At 44.7% G+C, this 17,773-nt stretch overlaps 1 protein-coding gene and 1 long non-coding RNA gene across 2 annotated transcripts in view; both read right to left on the bottom strand.

The window, feature by feature from the left end:
- LOC138967741 (potassium voltage-gated channel protein Shaw-like) overlaps positions 1-16,896 on the bottom strand; it is a 37,962-nt gene extending 21,066 nt beyond the window's left edge. The window contains exon 1 of the mRNA XM_070340396.1: positions 16,621-16,896. Coding sequence (XP_070196497.1) covers positions 16,621-16,896 — 276 coding nt within the window. The remainder of the gene's footprint in view (positions 1-16,620) is intronic.
- On the bottom strand, positions 2,942-4,540 carry LOC138966923 (uncharacterized). The gene is made up of 2 exons (XR_011455791.1): positions 4,169-4,540; positions 2,942-3,768 (listed from the first exon to the last, which is right to left on the bottom strand). It is a non-coding gene; the product is annotated as an uncharacterized lncRNA (long non-coding RNA).
- Positions 16,897-17,773: the final 877 nt, after the last annotated feature.

Raw genomic sequence — 17,773 nt, 5'->3', positions numbered from 1 at the left:
AGGAAGAGATAGGGGCGAAGAAAAAGACAAGAAAAGGGGGACGGTGGAAGAGAAGGGAGGGAGGAAGAGAAGGAGCTGTAGACAGAGAAATAAGAAGCGGAGGAGGCGAAGAAAGGGAGGGGGGCGGAGAGAGGGAGGGGCGGCACGAATACAAGGCCTTTGTAGATGCTGGGTTGGGAAAGAGTGCGAAGGTGATGGGTTGTTTGTGTGTGGGGGGAGATGGGGAGGGGAGGGGGTGGACCGAAAGAAGCAACAGGAATCGATCCATAATACGACCCGGGCAGGCCTGTCCAATGTCGGAGCAAAGAACGATAACCCCTTCACTCACGAAAGGGATCAACAAAGGGCGCCTGCAGGCACCCCCATCTAAAGGACCTGTGCTCGCACACTTACGCAATACTTGCACGGAACTGAGAGAAGTTCCCTCGTAAGTTTGGTGCCCAAATCCAACATTGATTTTGTACAGTCGCCACGCTGGTTATAGCTTTGTTCGCAGATGCCGGTGGTGACTGATGAGGTTTTCTAAGCCTAGTACTTACTCGAGATGGGAGGGGAGTCTTTAGCAACAGATGATGGAGTAGGGTTTACTCCTCTTAAAACAGCACCTCTGAGGGGATGTCAAAATCAGAGTACAGTCAGGTATGTAGCGATAGATTATGAAAAAGCTAATAACGCTTGTGAATATTAATCATCAGAAATGATAGAAATTATATATATAGATACGACTTGTGTCTGTCTGTGTGTGTGTGTGTGTGTGTGTGTGTGTTCGCGATGCACGGCCAAAGTTCTCGATGGATCTGCTTCAAATTTGGTGGGCATATTCAGGTAGACCCCGGACACAACCTGGTTGATGAGAATTGCAACACGTGCTCTCAGCGCGCAGCGCTGAACCGATTTAGATTTTTCTGCAGATCCACTACATCCATTCCCAGTAACTCTTCCTTATCTTCTCCAGTGTTTTGCGTTTATCTCCCTTCCTTCGTGTGGCGTCAATCCATATTCCCGTTACTATTTTTAGTCCACAACGCTCAATCCATATTCCCGTTACTATTTTTAGAAGGTCACTGTCCACAACTCTTCCTTATCTTCTCCAGTGTTTTGCGCGTTTATCTCCCTTCCTTCGTGCGCCGGCGAAGCCGGCGTACACCCGGCAAAGCCAGGTCCCCGGCACAGCCGGGTATTCGGCTCTACTTCTTCCCGGCGAAGACGGCTGCCCGGCGAAGCGGGTATTCATCTAGTATACATATGTATTTCATGTAATATGGTTATTTTACCTCTGATTTATGCGCGTGAGGAAGAATGTATACATGTATGGTTGGTGATGTCTTGAGTGTGTGTTATGTGAAGGAGAAGGCGTTTGTCATTAACATTTGTTTTAAATTGTTATTTGTATTGAAATCAGTTCTGAATGATGGAAGCTTAATGATGTGAATTTTGTTTTAACCTGGGTAACAGCAGGGTTTATCCGACTGACCTACCTGTACGGCCAATCTGTTCTGCTATTGCACTCTATGAGGTCGCCATGCAGTGCGATTACTGAATGGCCCAGCATTCAGATGAGACGATTTGACTTGCGGCTATAAAGACACATTTTGTAATCTGCTCCGGCTGCGAAGGTCACTGAACGAGAAAAATACCTCGGATGAAACGATCTGATTTGCAACTATAGGCCAGAAGGAGAGACAGACTGTCGATCTTGTGAGGAGTGTCAAATTATTATACTGGGGATCACTGAATTTGGAGAGTTCGGTACTCAAAACCAGATGGTTTCACTTGTGGCCATCGAGTGCGACAGATGGTCAATTTATTCGAAATCTCACGCTAATACTGAGGTCAGCGATCTATTCTGCTACCGCTGACCGGGAAGGACAGGCTGTCAGTCTTGGGTGAGAATTACAGATGCAATCAGTGTGGTTGCGAAAGCGGAACCGTCAGTCAAGTGGTAGAGAGGCTGTCATTTCATATAGTTCTTAGGGCTAGTACTAGAGTCAGATGCTGTATAACGCTAATAGAGAGCGGCCGTGAGCGGCCATGCATAAGCAATCCAAAACTTGAGCCTGCGGGGTTGAATTCTAACAGAGAAAGACAGCTGCACTGAGCAATCTCGAAACATTAGCCTGCGGGTTTCAGTTTGGTCAAAGATATTGCACTCCTTCAATAGAATATCTTTGGTTTGGTCACATAGATTGTGATTTGCCTCCGATATATATAGTGAGACATGTAGCATCGACGTCCTGTCAAACCAGAAGAGCGTCTCCAGTAGTTTTTCCATTTTCGCTTCGTCTTTTGTAATACTTCAAAATATACTGATTTTGCAGTTGCAGGAGTTTCTTGTTTAGATGTTGTCTTCATGAATACATTTTTTAACTGAGTTACTGCAACATAGAGCTTTTTCCCCCTGCGCTGTTCCCAATAAACATGCCAGAACTGGGCCACTGCTGGCGTTTTGATGGCAATGCCAGTTGCCAGAACTACTGCCATCAAAGGCCCACCTATGGCCCAATGCTGGCATATTACCCGTATGCACATTGGCAAATTGATGGGCCATCACTGGCAAGCCAGCACTTTGCCAGCAAAAACCCATCATTTATTTGCTGGCTTTTTGATGGCTTGCCATCATTTTTCCAGCAATTTGCCAGCAATTTGCCAGCAAAAACCCATCATTTATTTGATGGCTTTTTGATGGCTTCCCATCATTTTGCCATCATTTTGCCAGAATTTTGCCAGCAAAAACCCATCATTTATTTGATGGCTTTTTGATGGCTTGCCATCATTTTGCCATCATTTTGCCAGAATTTTGCCAGCAAAAACCCATCATTTATTTGATGGCTTATTGATGGCTTGCCATCAAAAACCCAGCATTTTGCCAGCATTTCGCCAGCATTTTGCCAGCATTTTGCAGGTTTTTAGTTCCATATAAAAAAAAACTTTTTTCCATATATTTTCCGTTAATGGCCCTTTACCTGCTGAAATTACCGGGCCACAACTGGCCCGGCAAAATGCCATATTTCTGTCTTTACCATTGCCAGCAAAATGCCAATAAGTTGCAGGAAATATACCAATACCACTGATTCGGATAGAATGACGGCTCTATTCATGTACTCGATCTGCACAGTCTTGTTAGCCCATAGATGGTTGTTAGAAGTCTATAAATATGCTTTGTTTTGTCATTTTTTACTGTGAATGTAATAACAATAACAAAACACAGCACATCAATGGACTTTTCAACCCATGCTGGCGGCAAGACGTGCGCAAATAAAGCAAAGGGCAATGCTGTCAAGCTGTACATTAGCAATATGCATATGCGTAATTATCAAATTCATCAGTAAAATGCAATTGAAATGCTAATCACATTTGTCGTGTAACTTATCTGGCAAGTAAAGGCAGTGGTTTTGACAGAATATCGTCATCAACGCAGTTATAGCGGGCACAACAACAATACAGTAATATATATTTAAAACAAAACAAATGTAAAGCTTCCAAACAGCAACGACTCATTACCGAAACATTACAGAAACGTACGCTTTGTTTTCAGTTGCTCACTGTTTTATTTTATTTGTACAGCGTTCTAAATTTCACACTCGAGACATGATGACCAAAGGCAGGAATGTTTCTTGTTCACTTCCCAGTAAACCTCCGTAGGATTGTCTTGATTCTGTCATTTCTCTGTTCGCATCCGCAACGTTGAGATAACGCTTCTTTTCTTTGTCCTGACGTCGTAGCCTACGGTAAGCCATTGAAACTCTCAAGTCCTCCTGCCGTTCACCTCTTGAAACATGAAAGCAAACGAGTTTTGTTGGTTTTAATTCATTATTCCATATCACACACACACACACACACACACACACACACACACACACACACACACACACACACACACACACACACACACACACACAACCAAACAACCAAACAAACGCAAACATACACGCAGGCATGCAAGCAAACAGCACACGCACGCACGCACGCGCGCGCGCTCACACACACACACGCGCACACACACACGCGCACACACACACACACACACACACACACACACACACACACATACACACACAGAGGCATTCTCACAGAGAGGACGACTTCTTGTAATCTATCATATTTTCTGAACTGACTAAAATGCCAAGCAGAAGTAAGGGGTCAACAGGAATATGTATTTTGATCTAACCTGCGAAGCTTACGTTGTCTCGGACAGCTCTCTTGCGTTTCTCTCAGGAACTGAGACCCAGGCGAGCTGCATCTTATCCAGTTGGGCAGTCAGACACTTGCACAAATCTTTGTCCTGGAGTGAATAGACACATACTCAATGTCAACATTCACAAGATGCAATTTGTTTGGTTACAAGTAAGCTTATGGTAATGCCTATGGTGCTTTTCTTTTGACAGAGACAAAACAAACTCAATCACACAAAGAAAGGAAAAAGGCACACACACACACACACACACACACACACACACACACACACACACACACACACACACACACACACACACACAACCGCGCGCGCGGGCGCACACACACACACACACACACAACCGCGCGCGCGGGCGCACACACACACACACACACACACACACACACACACACAACCAAACAACCAAACAAACGCAAGCATACACGCAGGCATGCAAGCAAACAGCACACGCACGCACGCACGCGCGCGCGCTCACACACACACACGCGCACACACACACGCGCACACACACACACACACACACACACACACACACACACACACACATACACACACAGAGGCATTCTCACAGAGAGGACGACTTCTTGTAATCTATCATATTTTCTGAACTGACTAAAATGCCAAGCAGAAGTAAGGGGTCAACAGGAATATGTATTTTGATCTAACCTGCGAAGCTTACGTTGTCTCGGACAGCTCTCTTGCGTTTCTCTCAGGAACTGAGACCCAGGCGAGCTGCATCTTATCCAGTTGGGCAGTCAGACACTTGCACAAATCTTTGTCCTGGAGTGAATAGACACATACTCAATGTCAACATTCACAAGATGCAATTTGTTTGGTTACAAGTAAGCTTATGGTAATGCCTATGGTGCTTTTCTTTTGACAGAGACAAAACAAACTCAATCACACAAAGAAAGGAAAAAGGCACACACACACACACACACACACACACACACACACACACACACACACAACCGCGCGCGCGGGCGCACACACACACACACACACACACAACCGCGCGCGCGGGCGCACACACACACACACACACACACACACACACACACACACACACACACACACACACACACACACACACGCGCGTGCGCGCGCAGATTCTTTCTTACAGAGAGGACGACTTCTTAAAGTCTATTATATTTTGCGAACTGACTCAGTCAAACGTCCAGCAGAAGAAAGTTGAAAAAAAGACCGACAACGGAGGAAAAGAACAAGAAGATACCATATCTAACGCCGTTGCGACGACCTGCTCACACAACTGTTTGTGAAACTCACCACGCTTGCTTCTAGCCGGAGGAGATCGGACGCGTACTGAAATCGAAGAAGGTGCTTTGGAAATTCCTTGAAGTTGAATGCAAAACAAATAACCGGACAACTGCAGAACCACCGCGGGCCGGATTTAGTTGACAATGCGTCATCATCACGAGTGACGTCAAGATATTTCGACATTTGTTTGTACATTACGTCACTCCAAGTGAGAAAGTCATACCGCTGTGCTGTCGCAGATCTTCTTGCCAGCAATTATCCAGCATTGGCCCACTGCTGGCGTGCCAGCAAAAACCCACCTATAATTGCCAGCAAATCGCCACCTATGGCCCAATGCTGGCAAACAAGCACTGGGCCACCAATGGCGTGCCAACAGTGGGCCAATTAAGGCATTTTACTGGCCGACAATATTACTGGAATGCCAGAGATGGGCCAGTGATGGCAAGCCATAACTGGGCCTTTGTTGGCAAACCATAATTGGCCCAGTGTTGGTTTTTTTATGGCCAGCTTTACCAAACTTGCCAGCAAAAAGCCAGCAGTGGCCCAGTTCTGGCATGTTTATTGGGGTTAACGTCTCAAAAGATATTTGAAACATAAAGTCCCCAACAGAAAAGGACAATGTAAACAACTGACCTTACCTTGCACAACTTTGTAACGCTGTACTTATCATGCAGGAGAACACGAAAAAATCACGACACCCTGCTGTATTAAATTTAACTCTTTTAACAATTTAATTATGAGGTTTCCTGAGAAGTTTCTCAGTAGAGGCTTAAGAAACAATCTTTCTCCAAGCCGCAAGTGAATTTGCACGCCCGTTCATCAATGCACTTAGTTTCCTTAGCGCTTTTCTTTCTTTCCTTCTTTCTTTTTTTCTTTAAAAAAGCCGGGCGGCAAAATGCTGTCCATGGCTGCCCAAATTACTGGAAAGTGTCAACCTGCCCTGGGGACCTGTCCTTTCCGTTCCCTTTATTTGCCTGGTTGTGGGAAGAGAGAGAGAGAGAGAGAGAGAGAGAGAGAGAGAGAGAGAGAGAGGGAGAGAGAGAGAGAGAAACAGAGAGAGAAACATACAGACAGAAACAGATACAGGGCGAGACAGACAGAAACAGAGAGAGAGAGAGAGAGACAGAGACAGAGACAGAGAGACAGAGACAGAGAAACAGACAGACAGAGAGAGAGAGAAAAAGAGAGAGAGAGACAGAGAGAGAGAGAGAGAGAGAGAGAGAGAGAGAGAGAGAGAGAGAGAAAGACAGAGACAGAGAAACAGACAGACAGAGAGAGAGAGAGAAAGACAGAGAGAGAGAGAGAGAGAGAGAGAGACAGACAGACAGACAGAGAGAGAGAGAGACAGAGAGAGACAGACAGAGAGAGAGAGAGACAGTCAGAGAGAGAAAGAGACAGAGAGAGATTGCAGGGGAAGAGGGGGATTATATTTGCAGATCAGATGGATCGTTTGCCCCGTGACCCTAACGCTTCCCAGCGCTCGTCTTCCGTCAATTCGCCGCTGCCACCGGGACGCTGCGGAATAATTGCACGGTATATTACTGAATAAATTCATCTCAGATGTTTCGTTTGAAAACATATAGTTACAGCGATCCTTCGTTTGCATGGTGCTTTTCAGTTCTATCTTCATGTTTGCCACAATTACGGCATCTCAGATGTTTCGTTAGGAAACATATAGTTACAGCGAACCTACATTTGCATTGCGCTTTTCAGTTCTATCTTCATGTTTGCCGCAATTCGGCATCTCAGATGTTTCGTTAGATAAAATATACTAAGTTACAGCGAACCTTTATTTGCGCTTGTGCCTTTCAGTTCTATCAACGTGTATGCAGCAATTAAGGCATCTCATATGTTTTGTTATGAAATATACCGAGGTTTATAATGTTACAGCGAACCTTCATTTACGTACATTGCCTTTCAGTTACACCTAGCTGCTGGTTTGCTGGACACAAAACAGCTTACGTTGCTGTGAAGTTTTAGGTAATCTGCCTGTTCTAAAATGAAAAGGTCTTTCAATTTCAGGGAACAAACGTCGTGTTTGGATAGTAAAAAGCTATTTTCTTTTATTCAAGATCACACCCCGTAACGCTGTGTTCTGATTTTGATTGAAAGGTAAACCGTGAAGGCAAAAAATAAACAGATATAAATATAGCAAAAATCCACTTCTAAGAGAGAGGGAGAGAGAGAGAGAGAGAGAGAGAGAACTTTTGAACTTTGAACTTTATTTATTTATCGAGGGTAACAGAATAAGCAAAATATACATGCTTTTTTTCGTCCGGCCCTCGCCCATTGAGGGTAACTCTATTAATAACAAGAAGAAATAGAAGTTAAGTTAATTACAATACAATGTATATAATTGACATGTCAAACAGTTAAAAAGACATTCAAAATGCATTATGAATATCAAGCAATGATGTATTATTATCACATAATTATTTACTTGTTTCCAAGAGAAACAGCATATACATTTCTTTGAAGGAAGTTTCACTGAATTGCATTTTAATTAAATCAGGAATGGAGTTCCACAATAAGGCGCCAGAATAAGAAAGACTTGATTTGTAAAGGTCAATTCTAGGGGTTGGGGAGAGAGAGAGAGAGAGAGAGAGAGAGAGAGAGAGAGAGAGAGAGAGAGAGAGAGAGAGAGAGAGAGAGAGAGAGAGAGAGAGAGAGAGAGAGAGAGAGATTCAGACTCAGAACTTTGTTACAAAAGGATAAAGGTTTTAGGCAAAGCCTATTCTTCCAACCTGTCCTTTATGCAACACATAAAGACAGACGCACATAAAAAATATAGATTCAATCATATAAAATACAGAAATACATTGTATGGAATGCAACACAATGTGCACTTAAGGAATTACATAAGGAGAACTCAAAAATTACAAAATTACATTGACATAGTTATACCTTTCATTTGGGAATAAAGTTGCTCCGATCAGCTACACATCCGTTAACACTAGTACAAAATGTTTAACAAAATAACAATCGAACAAGACATTTCATTCACAAATGATGTGTGAACGTGACTGTCTCTTAAACATTTTCACTGAAGTTGCATTTCTTATCTGTTGGGGGAAGGAGTTCCAGAGAAACGCTCCCGAGAAGGCTAAGCTCGATTTAACATTTTCACTGAAGTTGCATTTCTTATCTGTTGGGGGAAGGAGTTCCAGAGAAACGCTCCCGAGAAGGCTAAGCTCGATTTGTAGCTCTAGGTCTATGCGAGGTATAGGAGGGATGATTTTTTGGGACTCATATCTTTTTGTGGCATGTTTGAAATGTGATTGCAAATAATTAGGACAGTCGTCATTTAGAATTTTATACATGAGAGAGAGAGAGAGGTGGCTACCAGATTTCTCCCTTTTTCGAGGCACTGATTGCATCTTAAACTGACAAGCTGACGGGGTGTTACGTAATTTCGAGGCACACTTCGTGAACGACTTTGAAATTAACAAGAAACAGCAACCTATTATTAAACTGTCTAAATCTCTCATTTTAGCCGACAGCAATCGCTTTTTCGAAAGGAGATGGATATACGTCAGAGGCGATTACTGAGACAGAAAGAAATGAGAAATAAACTGGTTTGGGAGCAGAAACTGGGCCGACATTAATTTCCTAAGATATTTGATATTTATTTCTCCAAAACAGATGACAACAGAAGTAGAGAATTTCCCTTTCGCTTTTTCCCTACCTCTTGGCCCGTCTACTCTTTTCCCACAACTTTATTTCTTCCCACTGACTTCGTTTACCCGAACTCTTCAGTCAAGTTCGTCTGACCACCTCCTTCAACCAAGCTTGCCTCCCCATCCCCCTTCACCTGGACCGGCACGGTTCAATCAATCAGTCAATATGAGGCTTACCGCGAGGGTAGCCCGCGGATTGAAATAGGCTACCCCCTGGCTGGCAACACAGGGCAACCATGTTCCCACTGTCTATCCTTTCTCCTTGTTTCTCATCTTCCGTCTCTTGTCTTGCTTTTTACCTGCACTGTTTCCTGCCTTCAAGCCCTGTAATCTATCTGTATTCATAAAAAAATCTGTTAATCACTCGAAGTCGGAGTATGGCTGCCCATGCGGCAGGGTATAACAAACGGCCATACACGCAAAATTCTCATCCCCGAGAAGGGATGACCCTGGGAACTCAAGTCCAGGAACAAGAAGAAGAAGAAGAATATGAGGCTTATATCGCGCGTATTCCGTGGGTACTATTTTTTACACAATACATCACGCATTCACATCGGCCAGCAGATCGCAGCCTTTTCGGCGCATATCCTACTTTTCACGGCCTATTATTGCAAGTCACACGGGTATTTTGGTGGACATTTTTATCTATGCCTAAACAATTTTGCCAGGAAAGACCCTTTTGTCAATCGTGAGATCTTTAACGTGCACACCCCAATGTAGTGTACGGTTGGCCTAGTGGTAAGGCGTCCGCCCCGTGATCGGGAGGTCGTGGGTTCGAACCCCGGCCGGGTCATACCCAAGACTTTAAAATTGGCAATATAGTGGCTGCTCCGCCTGGCGTCTGGCATTATGGGGTTAGTGCTAGGACTGGTTGGTCCGGTGTAAGAATAATGTGACTGGGTGAGACATGAAGCCTGTGCTGCGACTTCTGTCTTGTGTATGGCGCACGTTATATGTCAAAGCAGCACCGCCCTGATATGGCTTTTCGTGGTCGGCTGGGTGTTAAGCAAGCAAACAAACAAACAAACAAACAAACAAACAAACAAACAAACCCCTTCACCTTTCCCCTCCTTCCCGTCCATCCTATCTCTCCATCTAACATTCTCCACCAATCTCCTGCTGGAAAGGAACTAAAACACACTTTGAAAAGTTGCAGAGGAAAACATTTCACTTCTTCCATACAACATTGAGCGAAATGCTGACGAGTCACGCAGGTTGAGGACCACCTGAAGATCTGAGCAAGGGCATAACTCTGGATAACGAGATCTTGTCAGACAACAAATCCGGCATGCGCCTAGCGAAGTTATTGGAGCAACGAACTGATTGCATCTTAAACTGACAAGCTGACGGGGTGTTACGTAATGTCTGCCAATTGAAAATACAGTGTGGCTCTTCAAATTGAGTCAACGTTTGTTGGAGTTGGTTTTTTTTCGGATGTGGAGTTGAGCGTGTCCCGAATTTATCGGTCGTTTTTTCTCCCTTGCCTTCCGTACTGCCCATCTCTCGTCCATATCCCCGCCACAATCTTCCGCCCACTTGTCCCCCGAAAAACGTCTATTTGCTGGTTTTGTTCTCCCTTTTTCTTGTTACTTTTCTTTTCGCTTGCTGCTGTACTACGTTGCTATTAAATAACTATTACCAAATTTTGGTTCAAGCAAGTTGCTTTTCTGCGAACAAAAAGAAAGCCCATTGATCGAACATTGATGGTCATTCTAAATGTTTCATGCTAATTCAGAGGATATAAGTGAAAAAAAGCGCACTGTTAGTATTATCATGACCTTTTATTATCCAACTTTCACAGTTATACACTCGTGAAAGTTAAAGCAGACAGATAGACACACAGACAGACAGACAGACAGACATATAAACAGACAGACAGACATACAAACAGACAGACAGACATACAGACAGACAGGCACACAAACACATGCACGAGCACACATAGTAGAATGTTTAATTCAATCTCCCTCTTCACCAAACTGTACTTTCATTTTCATGGAAAAGTCTCCCATTTTAACACAAAAGAGATCATCAAATTAAATATCGCAAAAGTTTACTTCTTGAGAGAGAGAGAGAGAGAGAGAGAGAGAGAGAGAGAGAGAGAGAGAGAGAGAGAGAGAGAGAGAGAGAGAGAGAGAGAGAGAGAGAGAGAGAGAGAGAGAGAGAGAGAGAGAGAGAGAGAGAGAGAGAGAGAGAGAGAGAGAGAGAGAGAGAGAGAGAGAGAGAGAGAGAGAGAGAGAGAATAACCTGCAGGTGATTTTTCTGGTTTTTTTCAGGCATATACAGTTTGTGAACACAACTTTGAAATGAACAAAAAACAGCAACCCATTATGAAACTGTTAGACAGACGGACAGACAAGCACACAAACATACGCGCACACGCACGCGAAATTGTTACAACCTTTTATTTAGGTCGACGGCAAACGCAGGTGGATACGTGAGAGGCGGTGACTGAGACTAAACGGAATGGGAAATGAAATGGCCAGAGAGCAGGTTTTTCTTGGAATGGCTTTCCCTGTTCTGTCTCTTGTTATGTGGCCGGCACAAGAAAAACAAGAAGAGCAAACGCTCGATCGAGTCACTTTCGCAGTTCTGAATATTATATGAGGCATCAGATGGACAGGAAGAAATTGCTATTCACAACACAATGAGTCACGTTCACATAAAATTTGAGCCCGGTCACTTTTATAGTTTCCGAGAAAAGCCCAACGTTAAGTTGTGTGTTGCCGAACAGAAAAGGCTAGTTATCTCCCTTGTTTTTCTGATAACGTTCGTAAAAGGCTACAGATGTAAATACTTTGATGTAAAGAATAATCCTACAAAGTTTCAATCACATCCGATGAACTTTGTCAAAGATATAAAATGTCTAATTTTTCCTTTGACGCTGACCTGTGACCTTGAAAAAGGTCAAAGGTCAACGAAACCATCGTTAAAGTGTAGAGGTCATTGGAGGTCACGACTAAACAAAATATGAGCCCGATCGCTTTGATAGTTTCCGAGAAAAGTCCAACGTTAAGGTGGTGTCTACGGACGGCCGGCCGGCCGGACGGCCGGCCGGACAGACTAACACTGACCGATTACATAGAGTCACTTTTTCTCAAGTGACTCAACAAAACGATGAAGCACGGATGTCACTGCTGGCTAAGTGTACTCAAATTAAGTCGCACACGTCAATAGAAGGAGCAAACAGCTGACGCAAACTGGATTCAGAACTGGCCAAACATCATTCCTGTAGATTCTTCCTCCGAAAGCGGCGTATGGCTGCCTAAATGGCGGGGTAAAAACGGTCATACACGTAAAAGCCGTGGGAGTTTCAGCCCATGAACGAACAAGCAAACAATTCCTGTAGATTCACACACGCACACACATGCGTGCGTGTGTGTTTTTGCGCGGACAAATCGAATTGCAATGGTAAAATTATCGCTTTTGACCACGCGTGCGCGTGCGCGTGCGCGTGTGCGTGTGCGTGTGTGTGTGTGTGTGTGTGTGCGTTCGTGCGTGCGTGCGTGCGTGCGTGTGTGTGTGTGTGTGGTTAAAAGCATTGAATTTGACATTGCAATTCGATCCGGGTATTTTAACGCCCCTCGGTGTAACGCTTGGTGTCTGTGTTGTTCGTGGCTGCTCTCCGCAGCGTTGCATGCAAGCATTAATTGAATTAAGCAACACATGCCAAACACGACGGCACACGACTGACGTTAACCAAAGTTAGCGCTGACAACATGTCTTGAGCCTAGTCAGAAAATACAGAAAACATACACCGCAGCGTTTTTCTGCGGAGGGTACAACGTAAAAGGAGTCAGAATTCGTCGCATTTGTATTACAAATATATTACTAACACAAATCCCAACAAATATACTGCTAAAGTGCCCCCCAAAAACAAATAAAAAAACAACAAGAAATTTACATTTATAAAATGTTTAAAGACAAAACGAAACAATTTCTAAATAGTACTTCCACTTATCGGCCTTCACAGTGGACGAACAAGATACACAACAGACAACAAATAATGATCGATGATCAGTGACTCATCTCTGGACTCTGCTTCTTGTTATAACTTTCATCTACCATTATCAGTTTTTTGTTTGTTTGTTTGTTTAACGCCCAGCCGACCACGAAGGGCCATATCAGGGCGGTGCTGCTTTGACATATAACGTGCGCCACACACAAGACAGAAGTCGCAGCACAGGCTTCATGTCTCACCCAGTCACATTATTCTGACACCGGACCAACCAGTCCTAGCACTAACCCCATAATGCCAGACGCCAGGCGGAGCAGCCACTAGATTGCCAATTTTAAAGTCTTAGGTATGACCCGGCCGGGGTTCGAACCCACGACCTCCCGATCACGGGGCGGACGCCTTACCACCAGGCCAACCGTGCCGGTCCATTATCAGTTGCCTCTTGTGTATCGTGTTCTTACACTTTAAAGACCCGTAGCTCGAAGTTCTATTGAATGTTTCGTTTTGTCTCTAATTTAAAGTTCCTGTTTTTTTTCTGTCAAATTCTCATTTTTATAACACGGAGTCAGGATTGAAGAAAGGGGCATCTGGATTCAAGTCTTCAAAGCCTGTGTTTTCATGACTACTTCTGGGTGTCTCTCATTATGCTAGTATGTTTGCCAAAGCGTCTGTCATTCAGGAACTCTGAAAAGCAAAATGAAATATTTCCCATCTGATTGTCTTTCTATCTCCATAAATTTCACAATTCAAATCAGGCACTCTGCAAAGCAAAATGAAATATTTCATCTCGGATTGTGCTTCTGTCTCCATAAATTTCACAATTCAAATCCACTCATTTTCTTTTTCCTATTCGTCCGCTGCTCTCTATCTTGAAGAGCCTTCACATTGCAGGTTAGGGGGCTGATAAGGCGACGGTCCATGAATAAAGATTAGCACTCAGGCCATGCATAGAGATTAGCACTCAGACCACGAATAGAGATAAGCACGACTGATTTAATTACCTCAGTAGCTGTCACGCGTTGTTCGTGTCCAGGAAAAGGAGTTCTGTACATGAGCGGAGTCTGTCAGTCGCCGTGGACTCTTCAATGGAATGGGTCAATTACGAGTTGAACGTTCGCTGCCATGTACTGATACGGTGGGTCGAGCACACTCTCTTGTCTGAGGAAATGAGACTCTTTTGTCCAGACATCAGATGTCGTTTGGCGTCGTGAGTCGACCAAACGCCATAATTTATTTCAAATCACTGAAAACTTGCTTTATACAGAGTTCAGTTCGCCCGTTTCCTCGTCCTCTACGATGACCGTGGGGGGGGTCCTGATTTGGCCTAAATGGTCCGCTGGACCCATTAAGCAACAGTTAACTAACTAACTAGCTCACCGGCACGGTTGGCCTAGTGGTAAGGCGTCCGCCCCGTGATCGGGAGGTCGTGGGTTCGAACCCCGGCCGAGTCATACCTAAGACTTTAAAATTGGCAATCTAGTGGCTGCTCCGCCTGGCGTCTGGCATTATGGGGTTAGTGCTAGGACTGGTTGGTCCGGTGTCAGAATAATGTGACTGGGTGAGACATGAAGCCTGTGCTGCGACTTCTGTCTTGTGTGTGGCGCACGTTATAATTATGTCAAAGCAGCACCGCCCTGATATGGCCCTTCGTGGTCGGCTGGGCGTTAAGCAAACAAACAAACAAAGACCGTTAGCTCGACGTGTTCGTGAATTATTGACCATCTTGTAAGTCACAACAGATCCATCCCTGCATCCTTTCATTTAGACACTTACCATCAATCAATCAATATGAGGCTTATATCGCGCGTATTCCGTGGGTACAGTTCCAAGCGCAGGGATTTATGTATTTGTTTATTTTTAATTTTTTTAATTTTATGCAATTTATATCGCGCACATATTCAAGGCGCAGGGATTTATTTATGCCGTGTGAGATGGAATTGTTTTTACACAATACATCACGCATTCACATCGGCCAGCAGATCGCAGCCATTTCGGCGCATATCCTACTTTTCACGGCCTATTATTCCAAGTCACACGGGTATTTTGGTGGACATTTTTATCTATGCCTATACAATTTTGCCAGGAAAGACCCTTTTGTCAATCGTGGGATCTTTAACGTGCACACCCCAATGTAGTGCACAACGAAGGGACCTCGGTTTTTCGTCTCATCCGAAAGACTAGCACTTGAACCCACCACCTAGGTTAGGAAAGGGGGGAGAAAATTGCTAACGCCCTGACCCAGGGTCGAACTCGCAACCTCTCGCTTCCGAGCGCAAGTGCGTTACCACTCGGCCACCCAGTCCATCTAACGCCTGGCTGGCTGCCTTCTGTGCACAGCGGTTCTGTTTCGCAAAATATATTTTGAAACTGACACCTGTGTCAATCTGCGAAATTAACTCAGCAACAAAATTCCGCTTTGCAGCCAGGCTTTTGATTTTTGATACGAGTCCATGGCAAACTGAAGGATGTTCTTAAAAATATACCACGCAAGAGCCTGGGTAGACCTGTGGAGGTTCACACGATCGTTTACACGAGAAGAAAGGTGTCTTTAAGGTCTCGCAGCTTTTAGCTTGATGCAGATTGGTGTCTGAGGGTCTATCACTTTACCGTCTAGTCGTTGTTAGAGCACGAAGCTCCACAACTTCCTTGCTTGCTGAAGCTTTGTAACGAAATCGGGGCATCCGTTGAGTAAAAGTCAGCCACGCACCGTAATCTCTCTCTCTCTCTCTCTCTCTCTCTCTCTCTCTCTCTCTCTCTCTCTCTCTCTCTCTCTCTCTCTCTCTCTTAAACACACACACACGCACACACACACACACACACACACACACACACACACACACACACACACACACACACACACACACGCGCGCGCGCGCACTCGCACAAACGCACACACACACACACACACACGCACGCACGCATTCACGTACGCACTCACTCACTCACTCACTCACGCAAGCACGCACCCACATCACTCACACATTCTTCCTCTCCTGTCATAATCAGTGACTATTTGTTTTTGATAAGAATGGATATCACGGGTAAATTTAAAATACACTTTTCTATCTGGCCTTTATTTTTTATCGTCACCATTTTAAAAAAACCCGTTCAAACTTAGTAAGAGCTATGCAATCGAGGTCCATCCATGGAGTTAAGTTTATCCTGCTAATCGCATCGAGTCTTTAAGAAGCAGTATTTGCTCTCGCTAAGTCTTACAATTATTTTGATAATTATATGATTTAATGGAAGGACGTTCATATACAACAACAACAAAAAGCAAACAACAAACAAAAACACAATACACTTAAAATACCCCAATGATCAAACAAATACACAAAAAAGCCACATGGACATCTTCTGACCAACATTTAAAATAAAACAACATTTAGAGGAACAAATACAGTCAAAGAAACATCAGGAAGATCAAACACCAATACCCAAATACCCCCCCCCCCTCCCCGACTTTGAACTTATGGCTAATGAAGAATAATGACAGTAACCAAGTGACTCACCATAGCTACTTTCGATGTGCGCGGATGGTCCAGGATCAACCAGACTCTCATCTGAAACTTCTTCCAGCCCTTGAGGTGGTCGATCTCGATGTTGTAGTTCTCCTTGAAGAGCGAGTTGTTGAAGTCCTCGAGGATGGCCTGGTTCTCGATGTAGGAGCGGTAGTGACGCCAGCAGCACGCCTTGATCTCCATCTCGTCAATCTGCCAGAAGTCCAGCTCTCGCTTCACCACCGCCCCGCACACCTCCAGCGGTACGTGCAGCTCGCCTGTAGACATGACCGTGATTAACAGGTCAGTGGGTCATATTAAGTAAGTCAGGTGAACAGAAGTCCAGCTCTCGCTTCACCACCGCCCCGCACACCTCCAGCGGTACGTGCAGCTCGCCTGTAGACAGGACAGGGATTAACAGGTCAGTGGGTCATATTAAGTAAGTCAGGTGAACATAAGTCCAGCTCTCGCTTCACCATCGCCCCGCACACCTCCAGCGGTACGTGCAGCTCGCCTGTAGACAGGACAGGGATTAACAGGTCAGTGGGTCATATTAAGTAAGTCAGGTGAACATAAGTCCAGCTCTCGCTTCACCACCGCCCCGCACACCTCCAGCGGTACGTGCAGCTCGCCTGTAGACAGGACAGGGATTAATAGGTCAGTAGGTCATCTCGAGCAGAACAATATCTATTTAATTGCTATTGGTGCAAGTGAAGAGAAGTCCAGCTCTCGTTTCACCACGAGCCCACACAACATCAGCGACCCGTACAGCTAGCTCGCATGTAGACACAACAGAAATGGGCCAGTGCGTTATATGTTCAAAAGGTCATTCGCTCATCTCAAAGTTATGATCTAGACAGAAGTCCAGCTGTGGTTTCATCACCACCAATCTGAAACATGCGCAGCTACATATTCCCCCCTCCCGCATACCGAATCTCTCCTACCTCCTGCCCCCCTCAAGCCGACCTTCAGAGTTTTCTCAGTATCCTATGATAACAGGAGAAGGAAATCACACACACACACACACACACACACACATACGAGGTGACTCTCTTCACGCTACGATTACGAAACACGAGTCAACGTTCGTACGATACGCGGACACTTCGACCACGCAGAAAACACTGCAGCAAGTGCAATTGACACATCGGGACACGCAAAAGAC

The sequence above is a fragment of the Littorina saxatilis genome, linkage group LG5, assembly GCF_037325665.1.
Source record: "Littorina saxatilis isolate snail1 linkage group LG5, US_GU_Lsax_2.0, whole genome shotgun sequence".
NCBI classification, from domain to species: domain Eukaryota; kingdom Metazoa; phylum Mollusca; class Gastropoda; order Littorinimorpha; family Littorinidae; genus Littorina; species Littorina saxatilis.
Note: the sequence above shows the minus strand (reverse complement) of the source record. Positions and strands in the feature narration are given on the sequence as shown.